Genomic DNA, 18834 nt, shown 5'->3' with positions numbered 1-18834 from the left:
TCTCCCTGGAGCCTTCTCTTCTCCAGGTGAACCCCCCCAGCTCTCCCAGCCTGGCTCCAGAGCAGAGGGGCTCCAGCCCTGGGAGCATCTCCAGGGTCTCCTCTGGACTCTCTCCAGCAGCTCCAGGTCCTTGTGCTGTTGTTCCCAGGGCTGGAGGCAGCTCTGCAGGGGGGTCTCCCCTGAGGGGCAGAGGGGTAGAATTCCCCCCTGCTCTGCTGGATCAGCCCAGGGCATGGGGGGGTTCTGGATGCCAGAGCACATGGACAGGGCACATCCAGCTTTTCATCCCCCAGCACCCCCAAACCCTCCCCAGTGCTGCTCTCCTTCCATTCTTGCATCCTTGCAAGGCAGTCCCATCACTGGGCTGGGGTAACTTTTCCTTCCAGAGCATAAAGCACCCAAAAGCAGCATTGGAGAGGGAAGGAATGACAGAGGTTCCAGCCGAGGGAGGTGTTGTGCAGTTACATAAGCAGTGAGGCTGGGAATTGCATCATTCCATGAATCACTTGCTCAGTTTTGCTTTCAAACACTGTCCAGGGCTATGGAGCCCTCGGGGTCTGCTCCCTCCCCACCACCCCCTGCTCAACCGTGTTGCTGCTGCTTCCCAGGCTTTCATGGGATGCATCCTATTCTGAGCACAAGCAGCATCCCATTAAACCTCCTGCCCTTCCTGCCCTTGTGACCCCTGGGTTAGTTTGTGCTGGCACTTGTGCTGTGTCTGAGAGCAGCTCAGCTCAGGGATGTGTGAGACATTTGCCAGGGCAGGATCTCACGGCTTTGCAGGTTTTACTCCTCCTCTGGAAGGTTTTATGCAGGATATTGAACAAAAAAGTCAGCCCTCCCTCTCCTTGTGCCAGATGCTGAACATCCTCCTGATGGGGACAGGCAGATGTGGTGAGTGCTACAGAAAAGCCATATCTGGTGTCCTCAGTGGGGATTTTCTATTTAAGCAACACCTCCTGTGTGTTTGGCAGAGAATTAGTCCCTGCCTCAAGCAGCTGAAAACCCTGGATAGGAGTTAAAACGATGAATGAAGTATGAAGAGTCTGTTCCCCAGGAGACACCTGCCTTTCCATAGGCTGCAGACAGTGCTTGGCTCTATGGACAAACACCTGCCAATATAAGTCTGATCCCAAACCAGAGTTTGCCTGATTTGGGGTTTTATACACCATAAATACCTTCCTGATATTTGTTCTTCCTCTGTACTTTCCTGCTGCTTGGACAGAAGTGAAGATTGAGAAAAACACGGAATCTTTGCTGAGTCCTTCAGCAGAGTTGTAAGACTTGGCAGTGCCTGGAGCAGCTGGAGGAAACAGGCAGAGCCAGAGTGGCTCCAGTGAGCGACAGATGCAGCCACTCCAATGAAAAAAACCTAACTTTTAGAAGGGGAAGCTCTTGCAAAATGAAGAGCAGGAGCCACTGCAAAAGCCTCGTGCCCTGAACGCACAGCCCGAGTGAAAACCACAGCAGTTCCCTGGAGCTGAGGCTTCCTGGAGCAATCCAAAGGTTGTTTGCTGTGTATTATCTATAACTTCAATAAAAAGACATCCCAACAAACCCAGTATTCTCTATCTGCACATCTGGTCTGCCCAGGGTCAGGACTTGCTCCCCAGCAAATGCTGAGTATTCCATGAGGAGCACCTACACTCCAATTCACCTGCTTCCTATCCTTTTATGTCTGGGGGACATCCAAGGGCAGCTCTTTTCTCCCTCCACACTAACCCTGAGATAAACAAGCAAAGCATCCCCAAAAGTTTGGGAGAGACTAGTAAGATTTGCTTTACCAGGAGCTGGGAATGCTGCCAGCCACCTGCACACAAAAGGGATGGATGGAAGAGTAGGAGCAGGGAAATGCTGCTGCCATGAAAGGGAACTGAGCAGAGCTTAGGAAGTGAGAAACTTCCGTAGCCAGCAAGAGAGGAGCTGCTTTCAAAGCTCAGGAGGAAACACTGTGGACAGGAGAGAACTGGTGACATTTTGGCAATGCTGGGACAAGCAGCAAAGCCCCAGTTCAGAGCAGCCATTGGAGGCTGGAGCTGGCACAGGATATTTTGGGCAGCAAGGGGAATTAATTCATGTCCTTCTCCCATTATTTAAAATTAATGGACTGCAAAGTCATCTGTATCATGGAGGAATGTTGCTTCTTTTCTTTCGGCTGCCAGATTTTTCACATCCTTTGGAAGAGGCATCTCCTGCTCAGCCCGAGGGCAGTTCCAGGCTGACACATTCAGATGGGTCAAGAAAGTCCAGTGAAAATTGAGATTATTTTCTGGAAGTCCCCAGGCCTGCAGCTGGAGCCACATCTGGCCCCAGCCAAGCTGCCTGACAGCAACAAGCCCTTTCCTGCATCCCTGGGAGCGAGCCTGTCCCAGGATTTCTCACTCTCAATTTCCCCCAGATAACATTTCAGAGCCTCGCAGTGTTTGAATCGAGTTTCAAGCCAGAAATTCCCCTCATCCCCTGCCATGCCCTACACACTGCCTCCATTTCATTAGGAAATGAACTTTTCCAAATCTTGGGGGCTAAAGATGGGTAATGAAGCTCCCAAGCCATCCCTCAAGTCCACATTTAGCCACCTCATAAAATTGGGATGTGCTGCCGAGCTGCAGCACGGGGCAGACCAGCACCCCCAGTGAACCGCTGGGACCAAACTGGGAGCCAGGAAACACGGAGAAAGCGGGGTTAGGATCTATTTTTGACCAGATCAAGGTCCCACGGAGAAGCTCAGCCCCGAACACGGGGCTTGTCCCCAGGTTAAAGCCCACACCTCTCCGGAGCAGCACAACCAAGAAAGGGATGCAGCCCGGCACCGTGGGCTCTGGGCTACTCCCAGATTCCCTGCACAGCAGCACAAAGGCTTCCCCCTTTTCCCGGACTTAACCCTTTCCTGCCCCCTGCCCCCAAATCGCTCAGAGCCAGGAGGTCACCTTTGTGGAACCACCAGTGGGATCCCGCTCTGGATCACTGGGAAGTTCTGGTGGAAGGTGACCCTGCTCCGGGCACGGGGATGGAACTGGGAGAGCTCTGAGGTCTCTCCAAACACACACCATTTCATGATTGCACTGCTGCAGAAGCCGGGGCTTGGCCAGGGTGCCCCTGTGCCGGCCCAGGCACAGGTCAGGTCCGTGCCCGCCTGGCATTTCCACAAGGTCTGGGCTGGGAAGAGGCGTTGCCACAGTAAAAGAAGCAAAACGGTACAAGAAACCCGCCGCGGCAGCCTCAGGCATTGGGAAAACTGGGAAACTCCCTGCGAAGGGAGAAATAAGTGGAGCTGCCTCACTGGGGGGGAAAAAAAAAAAAAAAAGGAAAAACAAGACCCAAACACCTTAAATAAATAAGCACAGAGAGGAAGCGACAAAACACGTGCAGAAAGCCGGCAGGGAACAGGCGTGTAATCACTCCTTGTTTTTTCCCCTTCGCTTTTTAAGTTGCTGGGAAAATCCAGCTCCCGAGCCAAAGTGGCTCAAGGAGTCTTGCAAAACAAGCCGGGGAAAAGCAGCTTGAGAAACTTCACCTTTCCCAACCCCTAAAACCGGGAGGCAGCCCGCGAGTTCGGGACCACAGTCCTCCTCAGCATCTCCTCGCAGCGAGCAGGTGCTGCCATACTCACAATTCCAGGACTCTCCTGATCCCAATTCCACCGCGCTGGGAGCGAAAGTTTCCCTCTGCCAGCAGCTGCTGGGACCATTCACCACTTTCCCTCCCCGGGCTGGAGGTGGGAATGGGTGTGTGGAGGTGGGGCTTCGGCTGCAATCTCAAAAGCTGGAGCACGTTTCAACTGAAACTTTTGCAATCCCTTTCCAAAGGATTTCTTTTATTTTTGCTTTTGCCTTCTCCTGGAACTGCAGTCCCAAACCGGCGGAGCTGCCCGTGTGGTTTGCTGACCCAGGGCTTTGGGAGCTGCTGACGCAGTCCCAGTCCAAACTGGTCTTGGCTTTCGCTCCATCCCCCGGCTCCAGTCCCATCTCCCCTCCCTGCAAGGGTCCCATTGCTCCAGGGCATATGCCTTGCATTCGTGTTCTTGTTCAGTTCGCTTTATCTGCGTTTATTCTTGTATATTTTGAAGCTGTGCTGTAACCCTGGGGTTTGTGAAAGGGAAACTTTTTTTATCTAACCCCGGATGGTTTATTTTTCAATGTCTCCCCAGTGCTCTCTTGCTCTGAGCACTGAGGCGTTTCCAGAGGACAAACGGGGTTCACAAGCAGGTGGCCCCAGTTAAAGCCACGAAGAAAAACCGGGATTCCTCCCTTTGGGGTTCTTCTGGTGCCTTTGGATGTCTGGGTTGTGTTTTGGGATGTGATCTGTGTGTGCCAACAGTGCCATGGATGGAGCTGGCCTCGGCCCTGGCCATCTCTGTGCTGCAGGGAGATCATACAGTCATGGGCTGGTTTGGGTTTGGAGGGATCTCAGAGCTTGCCCAGTTCCACTCCCGTGCCAGGTCACCTTCCACCAGACCTTCCCAGAGATCCAGGGCAGGATCCCTGGAGGAACCAGTGGTGGTTCCTCCTGGCTCTGAGCAATTTGGGGTGCAGCAAGCGAGGAAGGGGGGAAGCCTTTGTGCTGCTGTGCAGGGAATGTGCCAACAGCCCAGGGATCATGGGCTGCATCCCTTTCTTTGCTGTGCACATTTGCTTCTCCGAGGGGTGTGGGCTTAACCTGGGCACGAGGTGGAGCTGGTGTGTCCCTGAAACCAGCTTAAAGCATTGGGGGTGGGCATATTCCCCTGTCTTTCTGAAACCCTGATTTTTAAGTTCGAGGTGAGATGAAATGCTGTAAGAAGTCTGGGAGAATCTACCGTTTTCCAGTGGGAAGCTATTCCCTGTGTCCTGTCCCTCCATCCCTTGTCCCAAGTCTCTCTCCAGCTCTCCTGGAGCCCCTTTAGGCCCTGCAAGGGGCTCTCAGGTCTCCCTGGAGCCTTCTCTTCTCCAGGCGAACCCCCCCAGCTCTCCCAGGGCTGCCTTGAACACGGGTACCATGGGCTGTCTCAGCTGCAAACAGGTGCACAAACAGCTCAGGTTTTCAGGATAAATTCACACTCGGATTTCATGAAGTTGCAGCTTGGAGACCAGGACAGCTGCAAAGTCACATTTGAGGGGAATATGGAGAGACCTCAGGTGAGCTCCCTGTCCTCTTTTCATCCCAAAGAGCTCTTAGATGAAATACCCAAATGGGATATTTTCCGACTCAGGTGCAGCAAGAACACAGAAATGCACAGCCACTTTTCCCACCTGGCATTCCTTGTTGGGGTCTGATGGATGGGACAACCAATAGGACATGCTGGGCAGAGGGACTTGATGTTTCCCAAGGGAAGATTATCTGCTTCCCCTGCACAAGCTCATTAAATAATAATTAAACAACCCCTTTATTAGCTGGCAGCAGAGAAACATTTTGCTGAGCAGGAGACAGCCAAACTAGCGTGTCCCAACGCCCTCTGTGCCCAAGTGACCCTGAGCTGTCTTCCCAAGCAGGGCTGCTCCAGCCAGATAATGCACTGCAGAGAAAATAAACATTATCAGCTCTCATCGGCTCTGCAGTGTCTCAGGAAGGCATTACTGGATTGAAAACCCATATTATTAATATTTTACAAGTGCAGAGCTCCTTTCTTTCCAGGCAGACTGTGTGGTGTGCACAGACAGTCCGGGGAGAACTAGAAAACCACAAAACACCGTTTGTTTAGGGGTGGGAGGTCACAGCTCCTTGGGAGGGGGAAGAGGAGACTCTCCAGCTGCAGAGGAGCAGAGGAGCATGAGACACCCCCAAAATGTCCAGGATGAGGGGGGTCCTCATGCCTCATGCCTGGAGAGAGGCAGGGAAAGATGGACATCCCTTCCAGCAGGACTCTCACGCTGGGATATTGCATGAAAGGAGAGCACCATCTATTGACTCCTCTTCCTCAGCACCTCGGTTGGAGCTGCTCTGAGCTCGCACAGCTGCAAGTCCTGCTCCATCCCAGGTCCAGGGTGTTGGCCAGAGAATCTTTATCCCACTGGTCCAAGGTAGCTCCTCGATGTCCCATTGCATCCCCGTGGTCTCCCCAAAAGCTGCACATCCATTCAAGGCCAGGTTGGATGGGGCTTGGGGCAGCCTGGTCTAGTGGAAGGTGTGACACAGCGTGGAACAAGATGAGCTTTAAAATCCCTTCAACCCAAGCCATCCTGTGATTCTAAAATGCCTGTGAACTCCTTGGAAGGGAAGTGTTTCCCCTGCTGCTGTAACCTCATGTGTCCCAGAGCCATCTCCTGCCTGCTGCTGCCACTTTCTGGCCAAAGCTTTCCCGCAGCTCTTTCGGCTTTTAGGTCCTTGCAAGCCTTTGACCTTCAGATATTTGGACATGCAGACCCCGAGTGCATCCTGGGTGAGTGAAAAGGAGAATTCCTATTAAAATCCAAGAGTTCAGACAGTCCCAGTGACTAAAACTGAGTGGGTGACACGAAGTGCTCAGCCAGGTGAGGGGTGTTAAATCCTCTGGAGGACATGGAGGGAGGACTATTCCTTGGAACACTCAAAAGCAGTTTGCAGGAAATGATAGAAGCACTTATCTTGTGCAGAAAATCTCACATGTCTGAGGTTATAGATGTCCACAGATGAAGAAATTGAGGCTTCCAGCCTGGAAAAGGCCTCATTAGGAAGCCTATATTTTCCCAGGTTCCGCTGCTTTCTCCAACTCTGCTCTTGGTCCAGGAGTTAAACTGGGACTGCAAAGGAGCAGCTCAGTGCCCTGCATGGGAAATGAGACACATCTCCACTTGTGGGGCTGAGGCTGATCCTTTTCTGCATGTGGGGTTAGGAAAAAAACAGCTGGATTAGGGCTGGGATTTTCCAGCTGGGCTCTGCTGACGTCTCACAGAGGGCCAGCCAAAAGATGGGACACAAGTGTTTGGAATTCTGCAAGGAAGTGTTTGCAGAGCAGGGATTTCAACTGGGTGGCTGAAGGCCACCGGTGGAAATTTTATATATTTTGGGGCTGCTTTGCGAATCCCTGCCTGAATCCTGCCTTTTGACGTGTGTAGGAGCTGCCCTGGGAGCTGTTGGCAGCCCTGGGGATGTCGCTGCTGAGCCCACAAGAGGAAAACCAAAACAGGCTGAACACGTGGTTCCCTTTGCTGTCCCCAGCCACGGGACTTTCCCTCCCGTTCTGAAGAAAGAGGAATCTCGTGGGCTGTGCGAACGCAGTGAGAATTATCCTCATTATTCTACTGCTGAGTGTCATCCTGGAATTCTTCTATATCAGCGGAGGAGGGAAGTTTTGAGGCGGATATTTAACTGGAATTTCAATTCTTGTGAGCAGACAGTGCTAGAGAGACAGGCAGGGGGAGGAATTGCAGCAGGGCTGGGGTTCAACATCTGCAGCAACAGCTGGGAAGGAGCAGGGAGAAATCCTGCCCTAGGTGAGGAGGAAAGGAAAAGAAAGGGGAAAAGTACAACTTTCCCCCACTTTGTTCTTATGGAACTGTCAGTCCAGTCTCTTGGTGACAGTATTTTGGGACAGCATCACCTGCGAGGTGAGAGATGTCTCCAGTCTCAGAAAACCTTCCAAAATATTCTGAATAACAGAAAAGGAATAATTTCTCCTGAAAGTTGTGTGTGACTTGACAACCTTCCAGCTGGGGATTAACACTGAGGCTGCCTGAGCCCCATCCAACTGAGGCTGCCAGAGCGTTTCTGTTGCTGCAGAATTGCACCAGATGCACTTTTTGGGGAGTTCTGAGTCATTTTTTGGGGTAATTGTGGGTGAGATCTGGGTCATTTTATGGGGTAATTTTGGGTCAGTTTCTGGTCATTTCTTGGGATGATTTTTGGGGAGTTCTGAGTCTGTTAATGCAATTCATCCCTTGGGAATATGGGGTTAAAGAGCAAGATTTATGGACAGTGGCCTCTGTGCTTTTAGGAATTCAGTTTAAAAAAAACAGCTGGCAAGTGATGATCCTTCACAGCCCCATCCAACCATCCCCCCTTGCTGCATGTGCTGGGAATTAACTGGGAGTCCTCAGGGAAATATTCTGCCCTCTCAGGGTGGGGAGGCCCTGGCACAGGTTGCCCAGAGAAGCTGTGGCTGCCCCATCTCTGGGAGTGTCCAAGGCCAGATTGGAGCAACCTGGGATAGTGGAAGGAGTCCCTGCCCATGGGAGGGGTGGAATGAAATGATCCTTAAAGTCCCTCCCAACCCAAACCATTCTGATATTCTATGAAATAATATTTGTAATAATGCTCATTCAGAACACACTGTAGCTTTCTAAGGATACCATTAAAGAATAGTTTTCCTTTATACTGGATACTGTGGGCACAAATAGACCCTGTTCCACAGAGATTTTGATTAAGGGGTGTGAGATACCCCAGTGACAGGATTTGCAAAGCACAAGGTAAACTATAATCTCATTTTAGTTTCAGGACAGTGTTTTGACTTGCTACCTACAGAACACTTAATTAGACAGGGATTCCAGGATGGATTATCATTTTCCTGGCTGTATTTGGAGTTGCTTTGGAGAGGAAACTGAGGAATGAACCAACTGATAAAATACTTCATTCTGGGAACATCAAGCAGAGCAAAGCCACTGAATGATCACTGCTCACTAGGAGATCTGGAGGTTATGTTTATAAGGTTCACTAGAATCTGAATATTTGCTTGTACACAGTTTTGAACAGCAAAAATAGTGTGTGAATGTAGTGGTTTCTTTCCCCTGGGAGAAATTTCTCCTGGGTGCTCCAGTAAAAAGGAGCTTTCAGCTCTCTATATATCTGCAGATGTATAAAAAATAAAATGAGGATTCAGATGAAAACTATCCATAATTTTTTTAGGTTCTAACAGAATTTTAAGGCTTCTTGTAATTTGTGCATTTTTTGCTAATGGAAAACTGATTTACCAGCATAATGTTCCAAAATTAGAAGGTCAAAATGAATGTATTTGTAATGCCTATAGAGGACGTCAGAAAAGGGTCATCTACTTTGGGGATTTCAGTCAGCACCAAATTAAATAAGGAGCTCCTTTGTTTGTTGTCTCAGGTTTTTTAGTAAAAAAAACCCAAACCACCACCGAAGTAAATAAACCTAGGATGTGTCAGATTCTGGAAGGCAGAAATCAGGAAATCACAGGATTTCCACATCAAAAAAAAAAGACTTTTCTGTTATTTTCTTAACAGGAAAAGAGGTTTCTAGTTTTGTTACAATGGAAATTTATCATCTTTTTTTTTTTTTTTGGGGGGGGACAGCCAGTTTCTGCAAAATTGGCTGTCCCATCCCTGGAAGTGTTCAAGGACAGCTTGGAGCAACCTGGGCTAGTGAAAACTGCCCCTGCCCATGGCGGGGGGTGGATGAGCTTTAAGGTCCCTCCCAACTCAAACCATTCTGTGATTCTGCGGCTTTTCATCAAAAACATCTGTTAATTTGGGATGGGGGTGGTGGGGAGACAACTAGGAATTGGTCCAACTCTGTCACTCATCTTTTGGGAAGCCTGGACAACTTTCCTTCCTCAAATGTCACCTCTCCAGTGGCTCCTCTTGTGGTTTGAACTGGCCTGTTTTGTTTCTGGTTTAAAACCACAGGTGGCAGCACCGTCCTGTGTCTTGCCTTCCCTGCTGCTTCCCGACGTGGGAACAACCATCCCAGCTTGGTTTAAAGAAAAAAAAACAATCCCAAAAACTAGCAGAAAAGGGAATTTAAATTATTTGTAGAAAAATCAGCACAACCCTCTGCAGAACTCCAGGACCTGAAGCAGCAGGAGCAGCTGAGGGAGCTGAGATTTGGTTGTGATAAAATAGATCCTTAATTATAACAATATAAATTTAGTTATAATAAAATAGATCTTTAAGTGTCTAATTATTTTGCTGAGAAACTATGGGAGTATCTTTGCTGTTAGTGCTATGCCAGATTAAGCCTAAGAGCGTACAATAAATGAAGTTACAAGCTCTTATGTCAGTTGTGGGCTGACTCTTCCTATTGTTTTCAGTTGTTTCCACAGATAAAATACTTGAAAATTCAGTGACACACAGGTTCTTCTTTATCTATTGTCCCTCATCAGCTTAAAAAACCCCAATTTTTTTAGTTCATGTGTGTTTTTTGCCATAACTTACAAAACACACAATCATCTTTGTATAAAACTCAGTAATGAAAGTGCTTTGAGGGATATTAACGTGATTGAAAAATTACAAGCTGGACTGAAAAACAGCTTTTTTGTTGAAAAATATGTAGAAAAGTCTTTGTTCTTGAGGTATTAAAATGCAAATGTTGAAAGCAAGAGTGTACTGGTGTCATAAAAAGAAAATCATTATTTCAAGCCTGATTATTATTTTAAAGTTATGAGAAATTTCCAAGCACTTCAAGTGCTTTTTCTTAGTAAGGGAGGGTGACCTGTGGATAATTCTAACCTCAAAAATAGCTTAAAAAAAATCTTTATTTGAGCCATCAGAAATTATTTCTGCCCCCTATCTTAAAATCAAACAGCTGTGCTTCAACCCAGAGAGTGTATTTTACATTGGGCTATAAAACTTTGAGTATACAGCCTGAAACACTGATGGAACCTGGAATACAGCACATTAATCCTTCTTTTCTCTCTTCTGTTCTGTTGAGGTGAAGATCAGGTGTCTGATCCCAAAAAAATTCTTTGTTGTCTGGAGTGCCCTGTGGAGCTCTTAACGGGGAGAAAATAAACTGGGAGGAGGAAGGCTCAGTGCTGCAACTGAGGCACTCACCTGGGAATTCCAACACTTTATCCCTGGAGGTGTTCAAGGAAAGACTGGACATGGCACTCAGTGGTGATCAGTCACAGGTTGGACTCGATGATCTCAAAGATCTTTTCCAGCCTCGTTGATTCTGTGATTTGGTGATTTTCTTATGGCTGACTAAAAAATTTAGGGAATCTATTAATGAAAAAGTCCTTTATCCCAAGAATCCAGCTGCTGAGCATCGCTGGGATTCTGGGTTTGTCTCCCAGAGGAGCTGGGATTTGAGGCTCAGGCTCAACCAGCTGCTGCTCAGGGTTGGCTTTTGGGCGTTGCAGCTTTTTGATGTGCAAATCTTTCCAGGGAAAGCTTTTTAGGGAGAAATGTGGTCTCCCATCCCATGGCAGGAGGTATCGCATGGTCCAAATTGTTCATTCATCTCCTCCAGGTGGCTGGGAAAACAGTTGGTGCTGAGTCCTGGCTGTCTCTGCTGAGGTCCTGTCTGGAAAAAACAATCCTTGGATTTTGCTCTCACAGCAGAAACCAAGTTGCAGCAGCTGGAGACAGAGTCACTCCAGCTGATGCATTTGTGCATGTTTGCAAAGAAAATCCTTTAGAAGGCAAATTATTGATAAGCAGCAGCAGTTTTGATTTTCCCCTTGAATGTTAAGTCAGACTGAGCAGTGCTGGGGAATGTTTGATGTCCCAGGACACAACGACATCCTTCATGCTCAGCACTGGCACAGACCCTGCTCGTGTTGGTAAGTATCTAAGGAAGGGAAAAGCCCTTTACACAGGTTTTCTCTTTTCATAATGTCCTTTTTTTTGCCTTTCTCTTCCTCCCAATTTGCAACTCATCATCCAAAAGAAGAATCTGCTTCCCATATGTGCTGCAGAACCCTCATCCTGGAGCATCACCACTCAAGCCTGGGAATTAGTAAGATCCAGGACTCTCCTGTTCACTCGAATGTGATTCATGGGTTTTTTTCTATATAAATCGTAAAAATATTGTGCAAGACTTAAGAGAAGTCCTGTGCTTTTGTTGATATTCTTCTGCTCTTTTTATCCCCTTTCAAACCTATGTTGTGCTGTTCAGGTGGGAAGTAAAACCCATGAAAAAAAAAGTGATGTAAGACTGGTCATGACTCCTCACAGTTTTTAAAATGACTTCACACAATGACTTAACTAAATATTTACAGAACATCTCAACTTCTTAGTTTTTCAACAGTCAAACAGCAACTGGAGCTTCCAAAAAGCTGAACAACCAACCTCTGGTTTGCTGATTTTTTTTTTCCACTCCAAAATTAAACGTGAGGATTAAGGATCTTCCTCGTTATTCACACTGTTTTTTCTTGTTCCTTTCAAAGACCAAGAGTTGACAGGATCCACTGGGAAAAAAAATTATCTTACGATTCAATTGACATTAACAGACCTCTTGATAAAAATGGAGATTATTAAGTGGAGCTGTATAAGCTTTAATTAGGAAAGGTGGTGGAGAAAGGAATGTTTCTAAACAGTTTCTTAATCCTGAGCTGTCTTCCTCAAGGGGGGAAGGAAGATCTCATCCTAATCCTTGTATTATATGAATAACATTTATGTTACAAAGGCACTGCACAAAAATCAAGATGTCAGAAACCACACTGGAAATGTTCTTTTTTATTCACTGAGGATTTTTTTCTTGTGTTTATTTGCTGTATACAAAATGTCTTTTTCCTTTTGACCTTTCCTTACTCCTCTGAATAAAACCCCAGATAATTTTTGCTATTCTGTCCAGCCTTATGTGCTCTTTAAGGAAACAATCCAGATTAAGAAAAGTTTAATTCTAGCTCACTGGCAGCAAACTAAGTTGAAAACAGTTCAAAACTCTTATTGAACTTCAGGAAATTACTTTCCCATAGACTTTGCCTCTATTGAAGCAATTGGAATAATTCAGGAACAGATAAACCAAGATAACTATCACTAATAATGATGTAAAATAAAGGGGTTTCTATGGTGGAAAGTGCAAGGAATTTAAAATGAATTGTGAAATCGAGTTTGGTCTTCTCCTAATGTGACTGTTTAAGAAGGGTCTTTATTCTGACCAAAGGTGCCCTGTCTCATGGCCACCATGGAATCCCTCCAACATCAAATAGGTTTGAAGTGACTTCTTAGTCTATAAGAACACCTGACCATCTTAAAAGAGTTGCTGTATTTCTAATTTTTTAAAAAAGTGTCCCTACTGCAAAGAATTTACAATAAACCCAGACATGTTTGATAGGAGGGGCTGGAGCACAAGACCTGCGAGGAGCAGCTGAGGGAGCTGGGGGGGGCTCAGCCTGGAGAAAAGGAGGCTCAGGGGGGACCTTCTCCCTCTACAACTCTCTGACAGGAGGGATTTTGTCTCTTCTCCCAAGTAACAAGTGACAGGACAAGAGTAAACGGCCTCAAGTTGCACCAGGGGAGGTTTAAATGGGATATTAGGAAGTTTTTTTTCATGGACAGGGTTGTCCAGCCCTGACACAGGATGCCCAGGGAGGAGGTGGAATCACCATACTCAGAGAGATTTAGAAGATGTGTGGATGTGTCACTTGGGGACATGGGTTCGTGAAAGCCAGGTTTGGGGCTGGACTTGATCTCAGAGGTCTTTCCCAACCTAAACAATTCCCTTATCCTGTAGCTCTCCCTCTCCCATGAGAAATCTGGCCCAAAGAGAATTATATTCCTGTCACCATAATGATGTTTTAAAAGAAGCACACACAGGGGCTCTGATGCATTTTAACTCTTCCCTGAAGAGAGGATTGTTCCAACCCTCTGCCAGAGGATATTTGTGCACTTTCCTTTTCCTCCTCAGACTTTTGTACAGGTCTGAAATGCTCTGACTGCGAGGAGGAGAAGGAAAAGGGGAAGCAAACAGCTGTCTGCCAGAGGCAGGTCAGGCTCCCCTAATCTTCCGTTTTGTACATACAAGATTAAAGATCTGCTTTGAGTTTTGATTAAGAATGCAAAGTTAAAAGATTAAATACCGGGAAGCCAAATTAAAGAGGTTTAAGTCAATCTCAAAACTCATCAAAGTACCAAATTTTTAAGCTGTCATTACAACACAGGATTAGTGCAAAGCTTCCCTGAACCCTGATTTGATGTCCTTCAGTCAACAATGTTATTCCCCCTGCAGTTCTGTGCTCTCCACATAAACCCAGCTATTGTCTTGTATTTCGAGCTCATCTCACATAGATCCTTCTCTGACTTCCCCTTTTTTCACCCATGTGCCCCAGTTAGGCTGGGAAGCCCCATTTTGCTGGGCCCCCCAGCCTGTGTTTCAGCAGGGATGTCCTGCCATGTGTGATGCACCGTCACCAAATGCATCAAAGCTCAGGAAATGGGGCTGCTTGAGAAAAATGGCCTCAGTCACTCAGATAATTGCAGCCTGTTCCTGGGAGTCCCAAGGAGTAAATACATCCCAATGTCTTTTGATGTTTTGATTCCGAAGACCCAGGAAGAAGGAAAATGCAATGAGCAACCAGAGCAAGATGAGGGTGACTTGGTTGTCACCATCACGGATCTGAAAATGAGTTTGAGCAGTCCGTAATTGATGGTCAAACCTTTTTGGAGCCACGGGTCATTCCAACTGAAGTTAGTGAAGGCCTGGGGTGGGAAGGAATCCTGGAGGGTGGTTATATCCAGGGATCTGCTAATGCAAATTACCACCCTGGCAATACAATTTAATGTTATTTAAAGCTCATGCTGTAATGCATTAAAGTGAATGTTCCCCTGGTTTTCAGTGTAATAAATCGTGGCCTTTCCATTTTTTATTTATAGAATTTGGGCTGTCTCAGCTACATGAAGGCTGTGCTTTCCAGGGTTGCCTCCACAAAAGACAACTTAATAATGTTCCTAAATGCTGTACTAATTAAAGTTTTAATTTGAATTTATTTCCCCTGTGCCAAGAGAGCTATTTCAAAATTTTTTGTAAGAGTTAGAAACAACAGTTCAGCTTTTTGAACTCACGTTTGACCCTTCCCATGTACCTGTCTTATCCAAAACATCAAACCTATACCCTAAATCACACAGGGTTCTTTTTGGAAAGAGGAAAAGTAAAATTTGTATTCTTTATTGCAATTTATTATCTTCATTTACATATTTATGTATTATAATAATATCTAATTATAATATATAATTACATATAAGGATAATATATAAATATAAGGACTTTTTTCTGCCTGCTCTGTATCTTGTGATCATTTTTGAGGCTGTTTCTTTATTAAGGGACATTGAAAAATACTATATAAGTATATATACATATAAGTACCTATTATACATATATATAGTACACATACACACACATATATATACACAAGTGATATAAAAATGCAATTTTCTTGTTAGTACCTAGAAATGTTCTTCTACTTGGTGGAAGACAAGGGATAAATTCCTGAGCTTTGGAAAAAAGGTACATTTGTTCCTTGTCATTATTTTCCACCATTTTTTGGAAACTGGTTCCTGATCTCATTTGTTTTGGGTATATAACCTGAAAATGCTTTCATTCAGCAAATAAAATTCAAACTATCTGGGTTTTCATAAAAAAGAACTTTCTATGTGCCTTTGGAATAAAGATGAGAGGGAAATAACTATAGAAGAACAGGGAGAATAATGGAAGAGGGAAAACAGTTATTGCTTAAGAATTTCTTGGCATCCTGCTCCTGTCAGGCTTTTTAATATCTGAATTTCCCTTGTTGATGGTTTCAATTACTGGTGCTCAAGTTGCAGGTAGAGCTGGAAAAGGGAGAATGTGATTTCCAACCCACAACAACCATGGCAGGGAAGGGACTCACAACAACCTCCAATACTCTCCACCCTGTTTCTTTTAGAGCATTTTATATCAAATCTATTTATTATCAGGTTTTATTTGCTGCCAAATTTACTTAATGTCAAATTCCTTATTTGATTAATTGGCTGGTCTATGGGATCTCATAATTTTTTCCTTTGGCAATAAATATTCCCAAGGAAAGCTACTGAGTAGAGAAAGAAAATGCTCCGAGTTCCTTTTTCAAAGAACCATTTACAAACACAGTTATTATTAGTATATTTTTACTGCTGGAAAAACCACATTAGAATTAAGCTTTTCATTATATGGAATTATTTTAATAATTGCACAATACATCCAATTCAGCTGCTGCATTGTGCTGGTTCTTTCAAGTGCATTAGAGCCCTCGATCTTGTTGGGCACTAGAGGTCTCTAATTAACTCTTTTTCAAAATCCTACCAGTTCATTTGCATTCTCAACACCACGTTGCACTTGCTCTCTACTTTATTATGTGCATTATGCACCATAGACCAAAAAATACCATCAATTAAGAGCTCTAGTTATTGAATGTTGATCCTTCCTGCACAAGCAGTGGGAACAGTTCCACCTGCAGGAACAAAGTTTAAAAAAATATTTTATTTTTCTTAAGAAAAAATATAACTATATAGGACAAACCAGCTTTTGTGCCTTTGGGAAGAGGAGTTTAAAGTTCTCTTAAAAGGAGTTCTCTTCCTTACTTGGCTGAGCACTTGAGCTTTGATAGAGTCTTTTAGGTAATTGAGTGTGTAATGACTCTTTCCGGCCCATTGACAGAAAAAGAATAAGGACAAAGGAGTTATACATAAATGAATATATTTTATCTTATAAATATGACTCCATTCAATTTTTGTTAAAGATAAGATCTGGGGACTTCAAAATATGGCACTATGAGGGAGAAATACACACTTGCAATGAATCCTGGAGCATTTGGGGGTGTATATTTGCTGTGAATTTTTTGGTACCTGAAAGGAGCCTACAAGAAAGATGGAGAATATTTACAAGGCCTTGAGGGACAGGACAAGGGGGATTGGGTTTCCACTGCCAGAGGGCAGGGTTGGATGGGATATTGGGAAGGAATTCCTGGCTGTGAGGGTGGGGAGGCCCTGGCACAGGTTGCCCAGAGAAGCTGTGGCTGCCCCATCCCTGAAGTGTCCAAGGCCAAGTTGGAGCAACCTGGGATACTGGAAGGTGTCCCTGTCCATGGCAGGGGTGGAACAAGATGATTTTTGATGTTCCTTCCAACCCAAACTACTCTGTGATTCCGAGCACTTGACATTTTCCTTCTGCCCAGCAACAATTTGTTACAGCCTTTGCCTCAAAGACAGCCAGGGGGAGGTTACCAGACGCTGCTCCAAGATGTCATCTGCAGATATTGCTTACATTTCTTCTCTTTATCTGTGTTTTCCTCCTCTGTTCACCCTGGGGGAAGATAGAAAATGGATTAAAATTGATTGAGCTGACGAGTTTTGGAAAAAGTGCTGAAATGCACGTTTCCCAGGAATCCACAAAGGGACCCCCCCACCGGCTGCAGCCTAGCAGGGCACTCTCAGCATAGCAATGCTCAGGGACAATTTTTTTCCTTAATTATCACAGGAGGAACATCTTCCCTCTCATCTCCGGCAACCTTTCATTTGGAATTCTAAAAGCTTCTTACGCACCTGAATGACTGAACGACGAAGATCAAACAGGCACTTTAGATGAACATTCATCTGTTCCACGGGGAGGATCTGAGGGTCCCAAACCCCATAACACCTGTTCTGATGCATGGGGGTCTGGCAAGGGTAGGGTTATGATCTGGGTTTCTTGTCACCCAATTCCTGCTTCCCAGTTAATGTTTTTTCGCCTTTAAAGGTGGGATTGATTCATTGGGAATCTGTGCTGAAAACCTCTTTAAGTTCCAGCAGCAGAGCCAACTCAAGACTGCAACCTCCACCCTTGGAGAGGATTCCAAGACCCAACTGAGCAGAGCTTGGAGCAGTCTGGTGTGATCCCAGAGCTGGCCTTGCTTTGGGTGGTAAGAAGAACCAGAGTCCTCCAGGTTTTCCTGCAGCCCAAATCCCCCGGGATGCTCCGAGCACTTCGTGGAGCTCTGCATTTGGAGTGGGGGGCTCAGAGCTGGTCATGGGCACAACGTGCCAGCCTCTGCCTTCCCATCTGCACACTCTGGCTGCCTGATCTGGAGGCAGAGTCAAAAAAAAACAAAAAGAGATGAGGTTTGTGACAAGTCATCTTGTCTCAGGTACAGTTGTCCTATGATGGATGGACATAGCCCAGGGCAGGGCAGCCCTCGTGGATTTGTCAGCATTGGGCCATATTTAGCCTCTCCCCTTATTTGTTGCCCTACAACAGGCTGATAAATGATACTTGTCCACTTTAGAAATGAAGAGTTATTAGTAAATTGCTATATAATGTATCTTCAATGTGTTATTAAAAAGAAGGGCAGAGATGAGCTCGGAATAAACGCGGGGTAGGAGTGGTTTTTTGCTTCCCACAAATATTTGTATTCCTGGCTGCTTTTACCCTTCTACTTCAGAGCTGGAAAAAAGAGAGCATCCCTCAAGCCTGGAATGACATCTCTGGTGATACCAGATCAAATCCTGATGGGAAGGGGCCCTGGCAGGAAAACCAACATCACAGGCACCCAGGTGATTGCACTGGATGAGTTTTAAGGTGCCTTCTAACCCAAACCATCTTATGATTCTATGATGATAATACATCCATTTTGCCTTCTCTTAAAATCACACATACAACAAATCTCTGCCTGGTCCCACTAACAAAAGGAGGCTGATCCATGAGCTCTGAGCCCTGGGATGCTGCTGTTGCCTGTGCTTGGAACATTAACTTTAGAGGTTTGTATTTTTGACTCACTGGATTTGTAGCTGCATTACAAGTCTCTGCACGTTTTTCCAGTTAAACTAAATGACTATTATTTCCTCCTCCTCCTCTCTCCTCCACCCAACTGTTGTTGTTTAATTAATGATAACGTGCTGCTCTTCAGTGGGTGTTTGTTTATAGCCAGATAAATGTCAGTAATATGCTGTAGTGTAAAGCCTTTTAGCTGGGAATAGTCAAGTTCTTTTAACTGCTGCTATATCTGTACATAAGAAAAGTTGCCTTAAAATCTCTTTTTCTGATGATTTTTAAAAATATTTTAATTATTATTTTAAAAGAAAAGTCCAGAGGAGGCACCAAGATGATCAGAGGGATGGAGCAGCTCTGCTGGGAGGAAAGGATGGGAGAACTGGGATTGTTCAGCCTGGAGATGAAAAGCTTTGGGGTGACCTAATTATGGCCTTCCAGGACATGAAGGGAGCCTGCAAGAAAGGTGGAGAGAGACTACTTAGAAGGCCTGGAGTGACA

The 18834-nt window shown here is 45.6% G+C and overlaps 1 protein-coding gene and 1 long non-coding RNA gene across 5 annotated transcripts in view; one reads left to right on the top strand and one right to left on the bottom strand.

The window, feature by feature from the left end:
• The window catches only part of SLCO2B1 (solute carrier organic anion transporter family member 2B1), a 39713-nt gene extending 35833 nt beyond the window's left edge, over positions 1-3880 (bottom strand). For both annotated transcript variants that reach the window (XM_017821907.1, XM_017821905.1), the window contains exon 1: positions 3611-3880. Coding sequence is in view for 1 of the 2 variants with exons in the window: in XM_017821905.1 (XP_017677394.1) it covers positions 3611-3688 (78 nt within the window). In the remaining variant the exon portion in view is untranslated. The remainder of the gene's footprint in view (positions 1-3610) is intronic.
• LOC108500731 overlaps positions 1-18834 on the top strand; it is a 29274-nt gene that overhangs the window by 7984 nt on the left and 2456 nt on the right. The window contains exons 3-5 of one of the 3 annotated variants that reach the window (XR_001875977.1): positions 7686-7814; positions 9154-9157; positions 17920-17931. This is a non-coding gene — a long non-coding RNA (uncharacterized LOC108500731). Of the gene's footprint in view, positions 1-7685; positions 7815-9153; positions 9158-17039; positions 17053-17919; positions 17932-18834 lie in introns of those variants that run through there. The other 2 variants (XR_001875978.1, XR_001875976.1) reach the window with 2 other exon arrangements.

This window comes from Lepidothrix coronata, unplaced genomic scaffold, assembly GCF_001604755.1.
Source record: "Lepidothrix coronata isolate B3197 unplaced genomic scaffold, Lepidothrix_coronata-1.0 Scaffold93, whole genome shotgun sequence".
Lineage (NCBI taxonomy): Eukaryota > Metazoa > Chordata > Aves > Passeriformes > Pipridae > Lepidothrix > Lepidothrix coronata.
The sequence above is the reverse complement of the archived record's forward strand: the minus strand, read 5'-3'. Positions and strand labels throughout refer to the sequence as shown.